At 37.3% G+C, this 19,977-nt stretch overlaps 1 protein-coding gene across 7 annotated transcripts in view; it reads left to right on the plus strand.

The window, feature by feature from the left end:
- Positions 1-19,977, plus strand: part of NEDD4 (NEDD4 E3 ubiquitin protein ligase) — a 141,129-nt gene that overhangs the window by 92,788 nt on the left and 28,364 nt on the right. For 3 of the 7 annotated variants that reach the window (XM_081510235.1, XM_081510230.1, XM_081510232.1), the window contains 10 exons: positions 793-895; positions 5,456-5,622; positions 7,845-7,962; positions 8,049-8,216; positions 12,856-12,921; positions 15,991-16,110; positions 17,324-17,527; positions 18,957-19,037; positions 19,264-19,322; positions 19,426-19,480. In XM_081510235.1, coding sequence (XP_081366361.1) covers positions 793-895; positions 5,456-5,622; positions 7,845-7,962; positions 8,049-8,216; positions 12,856-12,921; positions 15,991-16,110; positions 17,324-17,527; positions 18,957-19,037; positions 19,264-19,322; positions 19,426-19,480 — 1,141 coding nt within the window. Of the gene's footprint in view, positions 1-792; positions 896-5,455; positions 5,623-7,844; positions 7,963-8,048; positions 8,217-12,855; positions 12,922-15,990; positions 16,111-17,323; positions 17,528-18,956; positions 19,038-19,263; positions 19,323-19,421; positions 19,481-19,977 lie in introns of all 7 variants that reach the window. The other 4 variants (XM_081510234.1, XM_081510229.1, XM_081510231.1 and 1 more) reach the window with 3 other exon arrangements.

Genomic DNA, 19,977 nt, shown 5'->3' on the forward strand with positions numbered 1-19,977 from the left:
ATCCCTGGTCAGGGGACTAAGATCCCACATGCTGTGGGTGTGGCAAAAATAAATTAAAGAAAAATTTTAATGAAGTATTACTACTCTGGGCTGCAACCCTTAACTTAGACAACTCATTTTTCTAAGAGGTGGTATGAGATAAGTATGAAAGTAGATTAGATAAATTAATATATGACAGATTCAAACAGCTGTCAAAGACATTAGGTTTCAGATAGTTATCTGACCTTGCTCTCTACTTTTCTGTTATCTTATACAACATGGCTGGATTATTATCCCTAAAGCACATCTGTGAGAATGCCTTTCCCTATCCTCCAAATTCTATGCAAAATAAAATCTAAAAGTTTTACTTCACATAGACCTCATCAGCTGGACCATTCCCACCTCCTTTATGTACCCCGTAATTCAGCCAGTCTCAGTTACTTCCATTTCCTTAACTGCACCCCTGGTTTCCCATCTATTTCCTTATTTTCGCCCTCTTCCCTGCTCTTATGCCTTTCCCTGACTGCCATAGATGAAACTCCTCCCCAGTCTCCTAGCCCAACTCAGATGCCAACTTCTCTTTCAAGATCTCTCTGATCTTTCACTTAAAGTTCCATAGTTCCTTATTTATCTCATAAAAATTATTTATTTATGGATGTTTCTTTTTCTCCACCATCTATTCCTTTTTCTTCTGCATTGAAACTTGTCTTGAATCTCTCCTAGTAAGCTAGTAGATGTTCAATGAACTCTTATTGAATGAATGGTTTTCTTCCTAGTGTTAAAGTTTTATGAATTATTATTTTCTTTCTACAGTCACAAATCAAGAGTTAAAGGTTATCTGAGATTAAAAATGACTTACTTACCTAAAACCAGTGGCTCAGAAGACGATAACACAGAACAGGCTGAGGAATTAGAGGTGAGATTTTATAAATATTTGGTTAAACTAAGAAGAAAAATATCCAATTTCTTATTTTACTATACTCTAAAGAAAAAATAACTACTTAATAAAGTTAAATGTGTGCAATAAAAATTACTTCCCTAGACATTTGTTTATTTTACCCAAGAATTTGTTAAACATTTCTTACCTGTAAGGGTATTTCTGTGAAATGAATGGCCATTACAGATGGCATTCTTAAAGCTGAAGGAATAGAGATTACAATGTTTATAAATGAAAGCATTTGTTGTAATTAAGTCATTAACTGTTGGGTGTGGGAGGGCTCATAGAAAAGGAGACTAAGAGAGAGAGAAAAAAAATTCAAGTGATCTAATAAAAAGCCACATTTATTGGTGGCCAAAAGAAGTTAACCATCTTCATGGGTGACAGGATAAGAGGAAGTCCAGTCAAGCATTTGGGCAGAGCCACCTGCACTTGGGGTAAGTGAAGAAGAGGCAGAGAACATGTATTTGGAATAGAATTGGGCAGGGATTTGGAGCCTGCAATCCTAGTCGCAAGCTCTGCTGCTTGTGAGGTGAGTGACCATGTGAATCTCAACCCTCTCTGGACTTCAGGTTCTTCCTTTGCAGAGTGACAGGATGTACTGCTACCCTCTAGGGTTTCTTCCAGAACAAAAAATCCGTGATCTGAAAAGGGAACAAAAACATTTGCCCCTTGAGATTCCCACCTAATAAACATCATCAAAAGGTAGCACCTTGTTCTAATCACATTGAGTGAAAGCACCCTTTGTTGTGGCATCAGTTTGCTTTGGAGGGGTTGTGTGTGTGCCTCTTCCTCAGTAGTCATGCCTTTTTTGATTAAGGATCTGCTAAAGTCTCTAGAAGGACTGTCAGGATGAGGGACCCTACCCCAGGGCTGGGCTCTGCATCACACACCCAAACATCTTGAGAAGGTTTGATAACAAGCAGTGCTTTTGCGACAAAGATTCCTGGGAATTTTTTTTTTATATATACACTAATGAGATTTTACTTTGTGGAGGAATCTGTAACGACAGAAAGAAAGAACTTTTTTCTTTAAATAGTTAGCCTTATTACTCTGGTGACCAAAGAAACTTAATATCCTCTCTCACGTCTAATGCCCTTATTTGATACCTTTTTTTTTCTAAGTTTTTCTGTGATGTGTCATATAATAATCTTTTTTTTTTAAATTTAGGAATTTATTGAGTAGAATTTTCTCTCTAACTGGCATTTTAGTGCACATGGAAACCTGAATAATGGAATTCTGTTTGAAATGAAGGATGTCTGCTGTAAAGAAAAAAAATTCTTTATTTAGTAACTTAAAAAATTTTTAACAGCATTTCATTATTCGGTAACCTGCTCCAAGTTTTGCCCACATGCATGTATCACAGGTACCTTATTCACAGTTCAGTTTCTGTGGGTAGAGCTGCTTCACTTCATTTTGTGGTCTCATGTCTCAAGTTTGAATTCCCTCAGAATGCACCTTATAATTTCAGTAGATGTAAGCATGTAGGAGTTTATTTATGAAAGGCCCTAGGAATTCAAACACATGAATCTGTGCTTATTTATCTTCTGTGTAGCTAATGACCAGAGAAGTCTTGTCTTTGACATCTGGTTTGTGACTGAATATATAAAATCCTACCATTTAAAGAAAACAGTTGTAATTTTCAAAAGAGGCTCACTCTTAGGCAGTGTATACTCTAGTAGGATAAAGTTTGGTAAAGTGTGACTATAGTACATAATTATGTAATATTTTTTTTGTACCGCTTGTAACTTTAGGTTTAGCTCTATGTATTTTGTGTGATTATTACATAACAATGTTTGCTGTAGCTCTGAATGCTTCTTTTTGACCATCTTTGACTCGGTTAAATTATGGGCAGTTGCATGTTAGCTTTGAGGTTAGTAATTAAGTAACAAACATTGATCCTTAGAAAATTATTTTTTGAAGAATATTAGCTGATACATGTTTAATAGGGAGGCATTCTATACTGAAAATGAAAACCCATTCTTTCTAAGCAATGTTCATATTTAGAAATGGGTAAACAAATAGGTAACTATACTTCTTCCTCAAACTGAAACAGATTTTTAAAAAATAGGCCCTTAATTAAATTAGTTTTTTTCCCCTCCAGAAGTTTACTTGAGTAACATAAATTCAATAAAAAGACTTTTAATAGAGAAATCTTTTAAGAAGATTCTAAAGAAATATTTTTGGTACCATTTTCCAAGCTCTGAATATTTTTATAATCCTTTACAGCAGTAGTGAGGACCTTTTTATTGATAAATTTTATTAATCTGCAGAAAAATAATCAGTGACCATATTTTTAAAAATTGGTCCTTTTTTCCCAAGAGAGTGAAATATAAAAATTCAACTCACATGCCTTTAAAATTGAGACCAGAGAAATAAAATGTGATTTGATATGTACAAGACTGATATTTAGGTATATAGATCTTCTATCATAATCATTTAAAGGAAAGGAAGTGAGAGGGAGAAGGAAGGTAAACATAGATGGAGAGAAAAGGTAGAGGAAAGGAGAGAGAATGGAGTTCCTGGCAATAAAAAGAAAGAAACAAAATTAGCAAGATGTCAGTTCCTATAGAAGAGATAAAAAAAATAATAGTAATAAAGAATGAGAAAGAGAAGGACTCTGTTTTGCTTCCCATCCATATCTCTTTTCCTGGAATAATTTTGTCTGTCTTCCTCTCTCCTATGTCTCACCTTCCATTCCACCTCAGTCTATAACCCTTTCCTTGGAGCTAGCCAAAGATCAACCCTGCTGCAACCTTATCCTGTTCTGTCTGCTGCCAGAAAACGATCGTTTTCTTCCCGAGGTCTCCCTGACCCGTCCTGTTCAGACCCCACCTTCCAAGAGAGAAGAATTCTCTTCTATCTTGATCTAAACTCATCAACTGACTGGCACAGCAGTGCTAGACCCCCAATGTCTAGGGGGAAAAAAAGACTCTCTGTATATTAAGGAAATTATTTTTTACCTATTATTATGGTACCAAATATGTTCCCCAGTTTGTCTCTTTTTTTTACTTTTATTTAGTAGTTTTTGCCATGTACAAATTTGGGGGATTTATAATCAAATCACTCAGCCTCTTTTAGGCCATCTGGGTTTGATGTCATACTTAATGGTTTTTTCACTCTTAGAATATACTTTTTTAATATCCCTAGATTTGTTCTAATACATTTTGGTTTTACTTTGTGACATTTTAAATATTGCTCAATCTGTAACATTCTGGTTATAAGGTATGAGGTAGCAGTCCAAATAATTTTTCCTTTTTTTCCCTAAGTAATTTGCTTATCTTCCCACAGATTTGAAATGCCTATATCATATACTGAATTCTATAAATTGGATTCTCTTTCTTAGCTTTCCAATTCTATTAATTAATTGTGGTTTATGATATGTTTTATCTGATAAAGTTTATCGTCACTCTTATTTTTTGGAATTGTGCTGATTATTTTTGCTTGTTTTTGTTTCTATTTGAACTTGAAAATTGCCTTGTCATGTTATTTTTAAAAATCCATGATGTAGTCTTATTTAAATCTTGACAACTTTATAAATTAACTTGGGGAGCATTGATGTCTTTGTGAGATTAAATCTCCCTAGCCAAGATCACATTGTCTTTTCATTCACTCAGGTCTTCTCTTATGTACCTTTTAGGAGAATTTTTAAGTTTTCATTGCTGGTTTATTTATGCTTCCTAACCATATCGGTGTTTAGCAGAACCTTTTACTGACTGCCTTCTCTGTTTTGAGGTTTCTTGTATAAAATCATGTCATTAACCCTTGCTACTTTTTTCAAATAATTCCTTACTCTAACTACCCTAGCTAAGGTTTTTTGTATGTTTGCCGCTTGCTAGTCTCAGAGGAAATTTCCAGTGCCTTCCTAGCATATAAACAAAACAAAACTTTCTTTCTTTGGCTGTTTTATGACTTGACCAAAATGCCATTCCATGGTCCAGAGGAGAAAGAGAAAAGTCAGACCAGAGAATCATAATGTCTTTTCAATCAACATTTCTAAATCATTTGCCCTTCCCTATCATGCCTCTGCATGTTTGACCTTCATACAGCATTTTTTTTTCAGGTTTCAGAGAGTTATTTACTTCCATCATTAACAAGGTGCTTTCTCTCTGAGAGAGACAATACTCAATAAGACACGATCCCTGCTTATAATTTAGAGAATAGTGTAAGGTTGAACTATGCTTCTCCATTTCTTAGTGTCTTCCAATGCTGTTTATTTAAAAGTTTTACAAGTCCTTTTTCTCCTATTAGACATGTTTAAAATTTTTTTTAAAAAAAATTAAATTTTTTCAAGCAAAATTTAAGTGTTATCATTTTGAAGAAAAAAAACCTTCATTATCATCAGATATTCCTGTTAGGTGTTAAAAGTTGACAGTGTGCTCATTCTGTCTTTGCATAGTTTCTGAAACTGGGTATGCTCAATCTCTTAAAATTTCCTCTAGCATAATTTATGGGCTTTCCAGGTGATGCTAGTGGCATTAATTTATAAGTTAAAAAAAAATTAAGTGTAAACTTAATTGTCACCATTCTGTTTTTCAGCCTGGCTGGGTAGTTTTGGACCAACCAGATGCTGCTTGCCATTTGCAGCAGCAACAGGAACCTTCTCCTCTACCTCCAGGATGGGAAGAGAGACAGGATATCCTTGGAAGGACCTACTATGTAAACCATGAATCTAGAAGAACACAGTGGAAAAGACCAACCCTTCAGTACGTGCTGGTGACTTTTGTGTTTGTAATCTAAATACATTTTGACCACTGATTTTCATTTTGAAGTCATGACTCAAATGGATTCATAATAGTATGGAATTCCAAAGACTAGGACAAGAATACTAGGATTTTTTTTTATAGCGCAGGGCATAAAAAGTGCTATCATAGGTGTTTCTTTCCTAAAATGATTTGATAGTATTAAAAAGTATTTGAATTACAAATATTACCCTTCTAATTACTTCTTTAATTTTAATGAATTGTCATTTATTTCTGTTTTAAATTAGCCACAAAAGGAACATTTTTCTTTCTAGACTGATTTAGAAAATCTTAGAGATTTTTTAGTTTGTTACTAAAATATAATGAAAAGTTGATTTCTACAGCACAGTGTTTTTAAAATAGAAATTATTTATAAAATATAAAGGACTCAATAATAAGTTCTTTTGTTAAACACCCATTTGCCAGTCTGGTCAATGTGTACATAATTTCTGATGTATCCAGATCAAGGACAGAATGGCCTTTCAGGTATTCTGATTTATGTCTCCTCAGTGATATTTTTCTTTTATTATCATCAGACTGATATTTATAAATGGGGCTTTCCAGGTGGCACTAGTGGTAAAGAATCTGCCTTCCAGTGAAGGAGATGCAAGAGATGTGAGTTCAGTCCCTTGGTCGGGAAGATCCCCTGGACTAGGAAATGGCAACCTGCTCCATTATTTTTGCCATGGAAAATACCATGGACAGAGGAACCTGGTGGGCTATGGTCCATGGGGTCACAAGGAGTCAGACACATTAACCAACTAAACACACACATATGGTTCAAGCACTTTTTTTTTTTTCTTAATTTTGGCTGCATTGGGTCTTCATTGCTGCACACACAGGCTTCTCTTTTCCCAGTGCGAAAGCTGTAGAGCGCATGGGCTCAGTGGTTGTGGCGCTCAGGCTTCTCTAGTTGCAGTATGTGGCCTCTCTATTTGTGACACACCAGCTTAGTTGCCCACTGCTTGTGGAATCTTAGTTCCTCGACCAAGGATTGAACCTATGTCCCCTGCAATTGGAAGGTGAATTCTTAACTACTGGACAACCAGGGAAATCCCCAAGCACTTTTGTAGATATTTTCTGTTCTCAAATGCTTCCAAAGCAAGTTGATGATCCAGCTGCTGTGTGTCACAGAGCCATTGATCTCTGTAGAATGGCATACAGATTGCAAGACTGAATGCATGATAAAATTCTGAAACATCTTGTTGTATACCTCTGTATTGTGGCAAGCCTGACTTCAGCAGAATCACATTTCTTTCACTGTGGTTGAGGTTGTTTGCAGCCAGCAAAAATCGTTTATTTAGGGGGAAAAATGTATGAGGCATTCCCTTAGGACCACTATGTTTTCTCCAGAAACTATACAGCAAGAATTGGTCTTCTGAGTATCCTGGGCTTATATGGCATTAGATAAATTAACAATAATCTTGTTATTAAATACTTATACAAAATTCTTGATCTTATGGTCTGGCTATATTAAACATGACTAGCTAGAGTAGTATAACTAATGAATGACTGCGGAAAGGATATGCAGTCTGATTTACCATGCCTTTCCTAAATTCAGACACTCCTTTACTACTTTCCTTTTTCAGAACAGACTCATTACTGTATAGGATCAAAAACAGATAACATTTAATCTATAATCTATTAAGTTTTTAATTATAGTGTCCTTACACTGTCTTTCCTTCTGCCTTCTGCATTCATACATGGGAAACTAGAGGGTAGACCCTTGGCTTAAGATCAGTTCTGGAAAATGTTACTCTCTAATTCATGAAGATGTATATGCAACTCTTAAAAAGCTTCTGTTTTATGAACTTTCTAGAGCTACTTCAGATTTTACTCTTGTAGTAGCATGGTGAAATAATAATATAATAACTTATGCAACACTCAGGTGTTCATTCATTCAACAAATATTTTTGAGTGCCCATACACATGAGACATTTTCCTAGGCACAGTGATAAATGAAAATATTATGTACGTTACACATTTTCACAAAAACTTTTAACTCCATAAGGTACTCTGAGGGTACTGTTGTGCCTACAACTTAACCTGAGCATGTTGAACTAGCCTTTGGGCCCAAACAATAAATTCTGATCTAATATGGATACTTGCTAAAGGAACACAGAATTTTTAGCTCTCATTTTAACTCTCTTCAGGCATGGGTGATGGCTTTTACATTTCTAATGCAGGGACAACCTAACAGATGCTGAGAATGGTAACATTCAACTGCAAGCCCAGCGTGCGTTTACCACCAGGAGGCAGATATCTGAGGAAACAGAAAGTGTTGACAATCGAGAATCTTCTGAGGTAGAAATCATTTTCTCGTTCTTGTTGGTAGACATATGTTATAGCAATTGATTCAGGTATGTAGCTTAAGCTTCTGTTCATTTTAGAACTGGGAAATTATAAGAGAAGATGAAGCCACCATGTACGGCTATCAAGCCTTCCCTTCATCTCCACCATCAAATAACTTGGATGTCCAGACTCATCTTGCAGAAGAATTGAATGCCAGACTCACTGTTGGTGGAAATTCAGCCACTGGCCATCCAGTATCCAACTCGGTAAGATGCTTCTTAGATTTTGGTGGAGCTTCAGGGTTTTATATTTTTATATATAAATATTATATATGTATTTCATATATAAATATATGTGGACTTCCCTGGTGGCTCAGTGGTCAAGAACTCACCTGCCAATGCAGGAAATGTGGGTTTGATCCCTGGGTCAGGAAGATCCCCTGGAGAAGGAAATGGCAACCTGGGAATATTCTTGCCTGGGAAATCCCATGGACAGAGGAGCCTGGCGGGCTACAGTTCGTGGGGTTGCAAGAATCAGACGTGACATAACAACTGAGTACACACACATACACACATACATTATTCTATTCAGTATCTAACCTTTACATAAAATGTTGTCTTTTTTCTCCATTTTTGTTGAGATATAATTGACAGAATACATTGTATTAGTTTAAGGTATACAACATAATGATTTGATCTATGTATTGTGAAATTGTAAGTTTAGTTAATATACAACACCTTGTGGGTTTTTTCTTGTGATGATAAAATATTGTCTTAAACTGCACATAATAATGTGGTAGGGACTTTTGTACTTTACAGTATGGCCATTTTCAAATATCCCCACTGACAGTATGGAGCAAAGTCCTGAAAAATCCAAATGATCGTTGGAGTCTAAATATCCATTACATAAGTCAATGCCCTCAGCCACAGACTATCAGGAACACACTTGTAATTGAACAAGTTGAGTTTAGTATTCATTTTAGCAAGGGGAATACATACCATGAACATCTCTGTAATAGTATGTTATGAAAGACTTAAAGGATTTCAACTTGTGTTAGGCGATTTTCAGGAAGGTTTAAGGAAGCAAGACCTCACATTGGATGCTATCAGGAAGCAGGGATAATTCTGTGATGTGGTGTCTTAAATCTTATCTGTAGCAAGGCTAAAGCTATGATTAGCAAAAAGCAGCAGTCACTTGTATCTGCCAGGATAGGAAGATATTTGATATCTTGTGGCTTGGACAGTGTTCATGTTTTGCTGTGTGTAGGCATGATTATAAAGTAGTCTTGATTTTGTCTTGAATTGTGCTGTGAGTGCCAGGCCAAGTCCTGGGTGCTTGGGGTTACTCTTCTCCTTTTCAGGGATACCACACATGTCACCAACACACATGTGAAAAAGAGCTGATAAACTTTGACTAAACAAGGAGATAGATGACCTTCTCACTCCAGCAGCAAGTTTATAAACTTGCTGTCTCTGGGGTTCAGAAGCCAGTATTCCAACATACACTGCCCTGATGGGATCCTTGTGGCTAACTCTCTCATCTGTATCAAGGGAGACATTTCAATGGAAGACAAAGAGGCGTCCAAGGATATTATGGTCATTTCCTTTTGGAATTCTGAACTTTCCATTCTGTTAGTAAATATGGAGGGCTGACTACATACTGGTTATATGCTGGTTAAAATATCTTTAAATACAGTTCACCCATCTGTTTAAGTATTGCCCATGGCCGCTTTCACAGTAAATTAACAGAGACGATATAGTCAACAAAAACTACTTACTATCTGGACCTTAACAGAAAAATTTGATGACTTCTGTTTTAGCACCTTTCTCATGATGCTTCAGTGTAGACAGTTCTATGTAAATGCCTGTGTGAATATCCAAGAACAGATAGGCCTGCCTGCTTCCTTCCCCTCCTTTCTTCCATCCGTCTATCTTCCATTCATGTCATTTCATTTTTTTGTTTGAGGAGTGGGAAAGATCAGTCAAAGACTTAAAGAATAAGCTATATTGATTTTCTGGTGACATCCTATTCTCTTTCCTTCTGTTATTTTTATTTTTCTAATTACTAAAGTAATAGGTGGCATCTATACAATGACATACTATGCAGCCACTAAAAAGAATGAAGTGTCTTTGAATATATATGTTGTATGGAACAAAGAAATATTGCTCAGTGGAAAACTGAGGTGCTGGGCAGTGTGTTTGATGTGTTACCATTTATAAAATTATTTACATGACAGAATAAATATGTGTATCATATTTCTTGAAAACTAAACTAGGTAACCTTGCTCAGCTCTGAAGAGAAAAACAGGGTGAGCAGAGCATATATCTTTCGTACCTTTTGAATTTCTTACCATGTGTGTATTAATTCAAAAAAGTTAATTTATTATTTTTAAAGTATTGTATGGTCATGGTTAAAAATTGAAACAGTACTGAGGTGTATAAAATAAAAATTAAGTTTTCCAGCTTACCTCTTACATATGCTCTGTCAATTGCCATTAATGGTTTGGCATATATCATTTTTTTTCATTTATTTTATTGAAATATTGTTGATTCACAATGTTGTATTAATTTCTGGTGTATAGTACAGTGATTCAGTTATATACATATACACATTCTTTTTCATATTCTTTTCCATTATGGCTTATCACAGGATATTGAATATAGTTTCCTGTACTATACAGTAGGACCTTCTTGTTTATCCATTCTATATTTAATAGTTTACATCTCCTAATCCCAAACTCCTGGTCCATCCCTCCCCCATTCTCCTCACCCTTGGCAACCACAAGTCTGTTATCTATGTTTATGACTCTGTTTCTGTTTTGTCGATAAGTTCATTTGTGTTGTATTTTAAATTCCGTGTGTAAGTGATATCATATGGTAATTTTCTCTTTTACTTAGTTTGATAATCTCTAGGTCTATCCATGTTGCTGCAAATGGCATTATTTCATTCTTTGTTATGGTTGAGTAATATTTCATAGTGTGTGTGTATACACACACACACGCACCATATCTTTTTTTTGTTTTTAATTTATTTCTAATTGAAGGATAATTGCTTAAAATATTGTGTTGATTTCTGCCATATATCAACATGAATCAATCATAGGTACATGTACGTCCCCTCCCTCTTGAACTTCCCTCCCACCTCCCATCCCATTCCCTCCCTCACAGAACACCACTTTGAGCTCCCTGAATCATACAGCAAAATCCCACTGGCTGTCTGTTATATATATGATAGTGTATGTTTCCATGCTACTCTCTCCATTTGTCCCACCCTCTCCTTCCCCCTGCTCCTCATGTTCACAAGTCTGTTCTCTGTGTGTGCATCTCTGTTGCTGCCTTGCAGATAGGTTCATCGGTACCATCTTTCTAGATTCCATATATACATGTTAATATTCAATATTTGTGTTTCTCTTTCTGACTTACTTCACTCTGTATAATAGGCTCTAGGTTCATCCACCTCATTAGAACTGACTCAAATGCATTCCTTTTATGGCTGAGTAATACTTCATTACACATATGTACCACAGCTTCTTTATCCATTCATCTGCCAGACATCTAGGTTGCTTCCATGTCCTACCACTGTCAGTGGTGCTGCAATGAACAGTGGGGTACATGTATCTTTTTCAGTTAATGGTTTTCTCAGGGTATAAGTGGTTTGGCATATATAGTCTTAAACATTTTCTATGTGTGCATAAAGATGCATGCACATATATTTGTATATCAGTTTTTTAGCCTGAGATCATCTTGCACACACTTTTTGGCAACTTATTTTTTTACATACTGTATCATAGACATTGGGCCATTTCGGTAAATATAGAGGTGCTCTTTTTATAACCACCACCAACAAAATAATCAAACGTCATTCCCTTATGCAAGTAACCGTTAAGCTGTTTCTCCAGTTTCCTTTGATGGACTTCAGATTGTTTGCAGTTCTTTGTTATTGTAAACAATCCTACAGTGGACTAATCCTCCTACAGAGGACTTAATCCTCTGAATTAAGTCCTACATATATTATAACTGTTAATGTCATTAAGTAACAAAACTAACATATTTCAGAAAGTGACAACAGCATGCGTATAAAAGCACGGGAAAGAAAAAATACTGGATTTCTAGGGAACAACTAATCTTGAATGTCCAGAGGGTGGCTTGTGAGGTAAGAGGGCTGAAGTCAGCCCTGGAAGCTCACTGAAGCTCTTCTGGAGCTCACTCGGATTGTGTTCCGTGCTGTAGATTTTACCCTAGTGATGGAAGAAGTCATTGAAGGGCTCTGAGTGAGAGAATGGTGACGAAATCTGTGCTGCAGAATGCTCTCTGGCTGCAACACATGGTATGGAGAGCAGATTTAAGCAGAAAAGACTTGCAGCAGTCAAATCTGTTAGGATGTTGCCACAGTAATAGTCAAAGTGACAAGTGATGAAAACCTGAAAAAATTTTTTAAAGTGGAAGGGAAATGTATTTGAGAGCTTGCAAAGAAATAGAATGTGTAGGATCTGGTGACTGACCTGGCCATAAGGGACAGGAGGGGAGAATTCAGGGTTCTGACTGATGTCTGCCTGGGGGGCAGCTGCTGGCCTCCTAGGCTGCCCACTGAAGACGAGGAATACCTGAGAGGGAGTGGATTTGAGTGGGTGTGGACAGGGAAAAACTGAGTCCAGTTTTGAACACAATAAAAGGCTCTCTGTTAGACATTCAAGAAAAGGTGTCCAGGAGACGGTCTAGAACTTGGGGGGAGAATTGTGCACTGGAATTTGGAAGGTGTTTGGTGTTGAGCGAGGCTGAGAGAGTCTCCATGTGGGTGGAGTGGGTGTTCATTTTTCTTCCCCATCACACCCACCCCACTACCTTATCTGCCATTCAGAGACAAAGCAGAGACCTAAAGTTATCATTGTTCTTTTTTATATATAAGAATCATTCCAGCAGAAGAGGCAGCTTACAAGCCTATACTTTTGAGGAACAGCCTACACTTCCTGTGGTAAGTTTTAGCCCCTCCCCTCAATCCTCAATAAAAATATAAGATTCAGAAACTTTTTTTTTTGAAACACTGAATATGAGCATTTACTCCAGCATAGTATCTGGGCTCTGGGGGATGAGGTTGGGGGAGGGGAATGGGATAGGTCGGCCCTTTAAAGACAAAACCCAGAGAACTGTCTCTCTCATAGTGAGAAAGCCAAGTCCCCACATGCACGTGGTGTTCAGGCTTGGCAGGTGAAGTGTTATGCAGGCTGGATGTATTGCATACTGATCAGGACTGTGACATCCAGGGGCCTCTGCTCTGTGCCCAACCTGTGTGTCTTGCAGCTGTTTCTGCCCCAGACATGAAGCTCCATCAACAGCTGGTCATATGGACGGGTGTGTACACATGTCAGCAGGCTCAGCAGCCAGGATGGAGTTTGTCAGCCTCCTTCTCCCTCTTCCCTTCAGTCTCACTGTCTTCCAGGCTGCCAAAACATCCACTGGCTCTTCAGTAGCATCTCTAGCCATGACCTTGACTAGAGCTTAGACTTCATAGCTTCTGGCCTTTTAGTCTCCCAGCCTCCATCCTTTCTGACTCAGCTCTCACCTGGGTTTGATCCCTGGGTTGGCAAGATCCCCTGGAGAAGGGAACGGCTACCCACTCCAGTATTCTTGCTTGGAGAATCCCATGGACAGAGGAGCCTGGTGGGCTACAGTCCTTGGGGTCACAAAGAGTTGGATACTACTGAGCGACTTTCACTTTCACTGCTTCAAGTTTGTCTCTTCGTTATATGGTCCCCACTTATTTTTTTAAACCAAATGTAAATGTCCAGGCTTCCAGCCCCTTGAGCCTCCCTTATCCCTTAGCCACCTATGGACTACCCCACCACCACCTTCATTCCTGCCTGGGCTCTTTCTTCCAAACAGTGTTCCTATGAATTCTCTCCCTTTTCTGGGTGTGTGCATGTTCCACTTCCCCACTTGGAATGGCCACCTCACTTTTTTTCTACCAACAGTTTGTCATTTTGAATGGCAGCCTGTATACTAATTTTGAAAAGTGGGGGTTGTTTTCACTTTTATGGGGGTTCCAGCAAAGGAATTCACAGGCTCAAAAGGCCTTGAACTGGCTGATCCATCTAAAAAGGTGGCCCTGCACCAAGAGAGGAACATGGGCACTATGTGGAGGAAAGAGGTGGGGACACCCACCTGTGCATTTGGCCCAGTCGGTATCAACCTTCAACACGAAGGTGGATGTCACAGAAAAACTGTCCTCCCTAGCCTTCCTCTCACTTAGTGCCCCATGTCTAGCCATCTCCATTCACCTTGTTGTTGTTCTATTGCTCAGTCGTGTCCAACTCTTTGCAACCCTATGGACTGCAGCATGTCAGACTTCCCTGTCCTTCACCATCTCCCAGAGTTTGCTCGGACTCATGTCTGTTGAGTTGATGATGATGATCCATAATGCCATGAGATGTCATCCTCTGTCCACTCACCTGGAGCCACTTAAACTGAGATCCCTAGGTATCTCTCCTACTGCATTTCACATTGTCCTCTATGCAGTGAAACTGGTGAATTTCTGATTCACTGGCAGGCACTCATCCAAGAAACAGTTTTAAGTGCACCGAATGAGCTACAGAATCTAGAGATGATTTACATTTTATGTACTGGAAAAGCTATTTCCATGCCTTTTCCTTCTTAATACATTGATTAGAGGTTTGTTTGCTTTCACAAAGCTTTCTTAAGGTATAATTTACATACCATAACATCCACCCATTTTTAAGTACACAAACGAGTTTTAGTAAATTTATACAGTTGTGCAAACATGACCACGGTCAAGTTTGAGAACACTTCCGTCACCACAAAAAGTGTTCTTAATCCTAATACCTACACTTAACCCCAGATGACTACTCATCTGCTTTCTGTTGCTAGTTTTGGCTTTTCTAGGAATTTCATGTAAGTGGAATCATACAGTATGCCATCTTATGCATATGGCCTCTTTCACTTACTGTGATGTTTTTGAGATTTATCCATGTTGCTGCATGTTTCAGTAACTCATGATATTCCATCATTGTAGATGTGTCTACTACATCCCATTTATCTACTCGCTAGCTATTAGACATTTGTAATGCCAGGCAACTTTGAATTCCATTATTTTATAGACTCAGAGCTCATAACAACTGTCAGCAATGTACATCTACCTCTGTGTATCTACAGAACAGTGTATCTAGTGAACAGACTAGTGGTCATAGTTTTTATATTAATATGTAAGACACATTAGGGAACCAGGCCAAGCGTTGAAGAGTCTAATCTAACTCAAAAGACAATAGGAAGGTCAGACCTGGACTGTTTTCAGTAAACCCGGAAAACTAGACCTCTTTTGTTCACTAGCAATAAACTATAGTAATCAGTACTTCCCCAGCCCTCACAGAAAGAAAGCAGGGGTAACTTTTGACTTGGCACATATGGGTGATAATTTCTATAGTTTGACTGCCTGTGTTCAAATCTCAGCTCCATAACAGCAATGTTATCTGTTAGGAAATTACTTCCAGTTTCTAAAACTTCAGTTTTCTCATAAGTAAAATGGGCCAGTAATCTTAATTATCTCATTAAGATTTGTGTGGAGGTTAAATGCCATGATCTGTGTGAGAACAGTATGTGGTTGTTACTACTCTCACGTTGTTATCACACTCATTGTCTGTTCTGCTGTGTTTTTTTAAAGTGAAAGCTTTGCACTTTAAAATATGGTTTAAAACATGATTCATTTTAAAGAGGGTTATCAGTGAAAAAGGAGATATGGTCCTTTAAAAAGGATTCTTTCTGGGTCCAGTGGCTAAGATTCCATGCTTGCAATGCAGGGGACCTGGATTCAATCCTTGATCAGGCAACTGGATCCCACATGGTGCAGCTAAAAGATCCTGCATGCAGCAACCAAGATCCCGTGTGTTACAGCTAAGACCCAACACAGTCAAATAAATAAAATAAATATTTTTAAAAATAATAATGATAAAAAATAATAATAATGATAAAATACAATAAATAAGAAGAATCCTTTCTTATTAGTATTTAATTCTGTTATTCTTCACTGTAGCTTTTGCCTACTTCATCTGGATTACCACCAGGTTGGGAAGAAAAACAGGATGAAAGAGGAAGATCATACTATGTGGATCACAATTGCAGAACTACTACCTGGATAAAGCCCACTGTACAGGTACCCTGCAGTCTGTTCATTATGGTGTTTTCTTAGATAATTTAAACCATCGTATTTCTATGAGAGCTATTATAATACATCACTTAGTAGTAGATGCTGGATGCTTCTAATTATTTTCTGATATTGGTGCTGTCTGTCGTTTCCTGCAGATTTCTAATATACATGAGTCATTACTGGTTATTAGGTAAAACAAGTCCATTTGGGACTAGCAGGACAAAGTAAATGATCTGGTCCACTGGGTAATTTTGTAATTTAATAGTTAAGATCATTATTTTGCTAAAAAATAATCTTGGTGATTAGCATCTATCAGAGAACTTTGTCATAATGACACTCCGTCTTTGGCAACGGTTTGCCTTTTGTATTAATAATATTTCTTTGTAAGCATTTGGGAAAGTTTCACCGTTTCTCTTGAAAAATTTTTTAAAACTGCAAAGTACAGGGAATAACATAGTAAGTATCCATTTTCTTAACACCCTGAATTTACCACCATTAACAGCTCACTGTATTTGGTTCTAGATTTTTTGTCTTTCAAAATAAAATCTTACAGAGAAAAGATTTTATCTTTTAACCAAGCACTTGGCGCCGCTACCCAGAGGGAACTATCACTGTGAGCTTGTTGGGAATTCTTCCTGCCTATTTTACGTATCTAGTAGAGAGCTAAACAATGCAAAATATTATTTATGTCCATGTGTCAAAGTTAACAAAGATATTATGTAATTCTAAATATTTTTTGCTCACTATTGTTTTAAAATCCTATCATGTTGGTTTATATATAGATCTAGTGTATTTTTTTTAGCTACCTCATATTTTATCACAGGAATGTATTACATTTCAGTTATCCATTTCTGTAGTGGCTGATTACCATTTATTTTGTCTACCCACCATTTGAACCCATTTTTGTTTGTGGGAAATTCCCACTCTATGTGAGTCTTTGGGGTGAGCAAAAACAACCTGCTTTAGTTGTCACTGCAGCTTCCCTTGCAACTAGGGTTAACAGACTGTTAACCGCATCTTACCGCTCAAGAATTAGCTGAGAAATTTTAAATTGTTTTAAAAACAAACTTTGACAAAGCACTTTACTGGAGAAATGAGCCTCCAGTCTTTAGGCCTGTTTATAAGTGTGTGCGCTGTTTGCAGATTCAGTTACATTTTTAACCACAGCTATTTGTGTGTTCTCTGTAAACACTACTACATAATCGAATTAATGTGCTAGGCCACAGTGGAGACCAGTCCGCTGCCGTCAAGCCAGGGTTCTTCTGCAGGCCCTCAGCCACAGCCCCCCGTGAGTGATGCAGCGCAACAGGTGACCCAGCCATCTGAAATGGAGCAAGGATTCCTCCCCAAAGGCTGGGAGGTCCGGCACGCACCAAACGGGAGGCCTTTCTTCATTGACCACAACACCAAAACCACCACCTGGGTAACTTCAGTGGTTTCCAGTTTAAATTTGTAATAACAGTAACAATCACTTACGTGTAGTTCTTGATAATCTTTATAAGTATACATTAATATGGGCTTCCCTGGTGGTTTGGATGGTAAAGAATCTGCTTGCAATGCAGTAGAGACCCAGTTTGATCCCTGGGTCCAGAAGATCTCCTGGAGAAGGAAATGGCTACCCAATCCATTCCTAGTCCTTATTTAAACATATGTTGAATTCTTAATAGTATTATTTCTATTCAGTATATTTATACCTATTTTTAATATTGGGGGGGATTGTTAAGGAGATACATTTATTTCCTGTTTGCAGTGGGCTTTTGTTTTGTTTTTGGCCATGCCACATGGCTTGTGGGATCTTAATTCCCCAAGCAGAGATTGAACCCATTCCACTCTTCAGTGGAAGTGCGGAGTCCTACCTACCAGGGAAGTCTTGTGTTCCTTGTGTTTGCAGGTTTTAGCTCCCTAGCCATAAATGCTCAGGAAGATATTTAGTCATAATCATTTCCCTTTATATGAGGCCTCTAGTTCCAAAGTACTTTTGAATCCATACCTCATAATATCCAGAAAGCCTTACGAGCTTAGGTAGAATAAGTATTTTTATTTTAAGATAAGGCTTAAAGTTGTTGAGCAGTTGGTTCACCACTAATAGAAAAACTACTAAAAATTAGCAGTAAATGCAGAGATTTTGATTAATAAATTGTTTAAAAGTTACCAATATGCCTAAATTAAAGTTATATAATACACTATTTAATAAAACAATACTGAAATGATAATATATAAATAAATCCAAATTAAATTTCGTTCTTTCTTTCAATAATTTGAGTTGCCTTTAATAACCTTTTGAGCTTACCTTCTTATCTCTTAAAATTATTAATAAATTAACACATTAGCACCTGTCTAGGTACCAAAAAGCATGGTCAAGGGCTCAGAAATAACACGTGCTCCAGCTTTATGTCCACTCTTACACCAGTTTTTATTTAGAGAAGAGCCCTGTATAGTGACATAATCCTTAAAGAGTGGGCAAAATACTCTAAATGGTTTTTGTGAAAGAGCAAGTAAGTTAATACGAATCCTCCTCAAGATCTAATTGATTTTTTTTCTAACTTTTAAATTAAAAAAATATTTTTTTTGGCCATGCCACAAGGTATGTAGAATTCTAGTTTCCCAATCAAGAATCGAACCCATGCCCCCTGCAGTGGAAACGTGGAGTCTTAACCACTGGATTGCCAGGGTCCCTTAGAACTGAATATTGTAGCCTATGAATGAGAGATTTTAAATGACAACCTAATATTTCATTGAGTAAGCAAATGAAAGTGAATCCATTGATATTAGAAAACATAGTAACTGATGACTTTCATGATTTTAAAGTTTGTGTGTATAGATTGTTTTCTTTATTTACTGTACCAAAAAAGGAAGATCCAAGACTGAAAATTCCAGCTCATCTGAGAGGAAAGACATCACTTGATTCTTCCAGTGACCTGGGGCCTTTGCCTGTAAGTTTATAGAACTGCTACCCATCTAACTTGACTGTCTCAAACATTTGTATTTCGGAATGCAGTAGTTCTTTCACAACTATAATTAATATTATTGTTGAAGTGTTGATGTCTTCTACTAAGAAAGGGATATACAAATTAAATCAACCATATAACCAAAACCATTTTTCTGCCCATAAACTGAAAACCTGTTCCTAATATAATTGAAATATGTTCTTCATTATAGCCAGGATGGGAAGAAAGAACTCACACTGATGGAAGAATCTTTTACATAAATCACAGTATGTGCGGTGTGATTTTTTTTTTTTCCATTACATTATCTTTTGTAATATCGAATTTTGTGCATGAGAATAAAGAACCTCTTTTTTTTCTCTCTTTCTTCAGATAGTAAAAAAACACAATGGGAAGACCCTCGTTTGCAGCATGTAGCAATAACTGGACCAGTAAGTCTCTTTGTATCAGCATCCTCTGATGGGGTTGTCCTCTTACTTGTCTCTTGAAGGACAGATGATGAAGGTTATAGCACTAAATAAAGGTGTTGAGATGCAAGCACATTTGCAAATCTCTCCTCTCCCCACCATGCATACACTGGTCTCAGTTATTTGAAAAGGGCATTTAAAGTAGTTACCTTTACTCTACACTGCAACCTTGGGATGCCAATGAGCCAGAAAGTTAACTCAGTGAGCTAACTCAGTGAGGCTGCTATGCTCAGTCTGGTACCTGAAATAATCTGAAAAAAGAATGCTGGAATCCTCAGCAAATCAGGGAGGAACCAAGAGTGTATCTGATGAGAAAGCCGACAGTGCCTTGTCAAATCAGGGTCATGTCTTGAACTTTTTGGTTGAAATCATCGTAAATACTGGTATATAAGACATTCATATTTAAAGTACAAGTATTACCATGTATGATGTTTATAATACTCTTGAGTCAGATTAATGAT

This window comes from Giraffa tippelskirchi, chromosome 7 (genome assembly GCF_054371585.1).
Source record: "Giraffa tippelskirchi isolate mGirTip1 chromosome 7, T2T-mGirTip1v1.2.pri, whole genome shotgun sequence".
Lineage (NCBI taxonomy): Eukaryota > Metazoa > Chordata > Mammalia > Artiodactyla > Giraffidae > Giraffa > Giraffa tippelskirchi.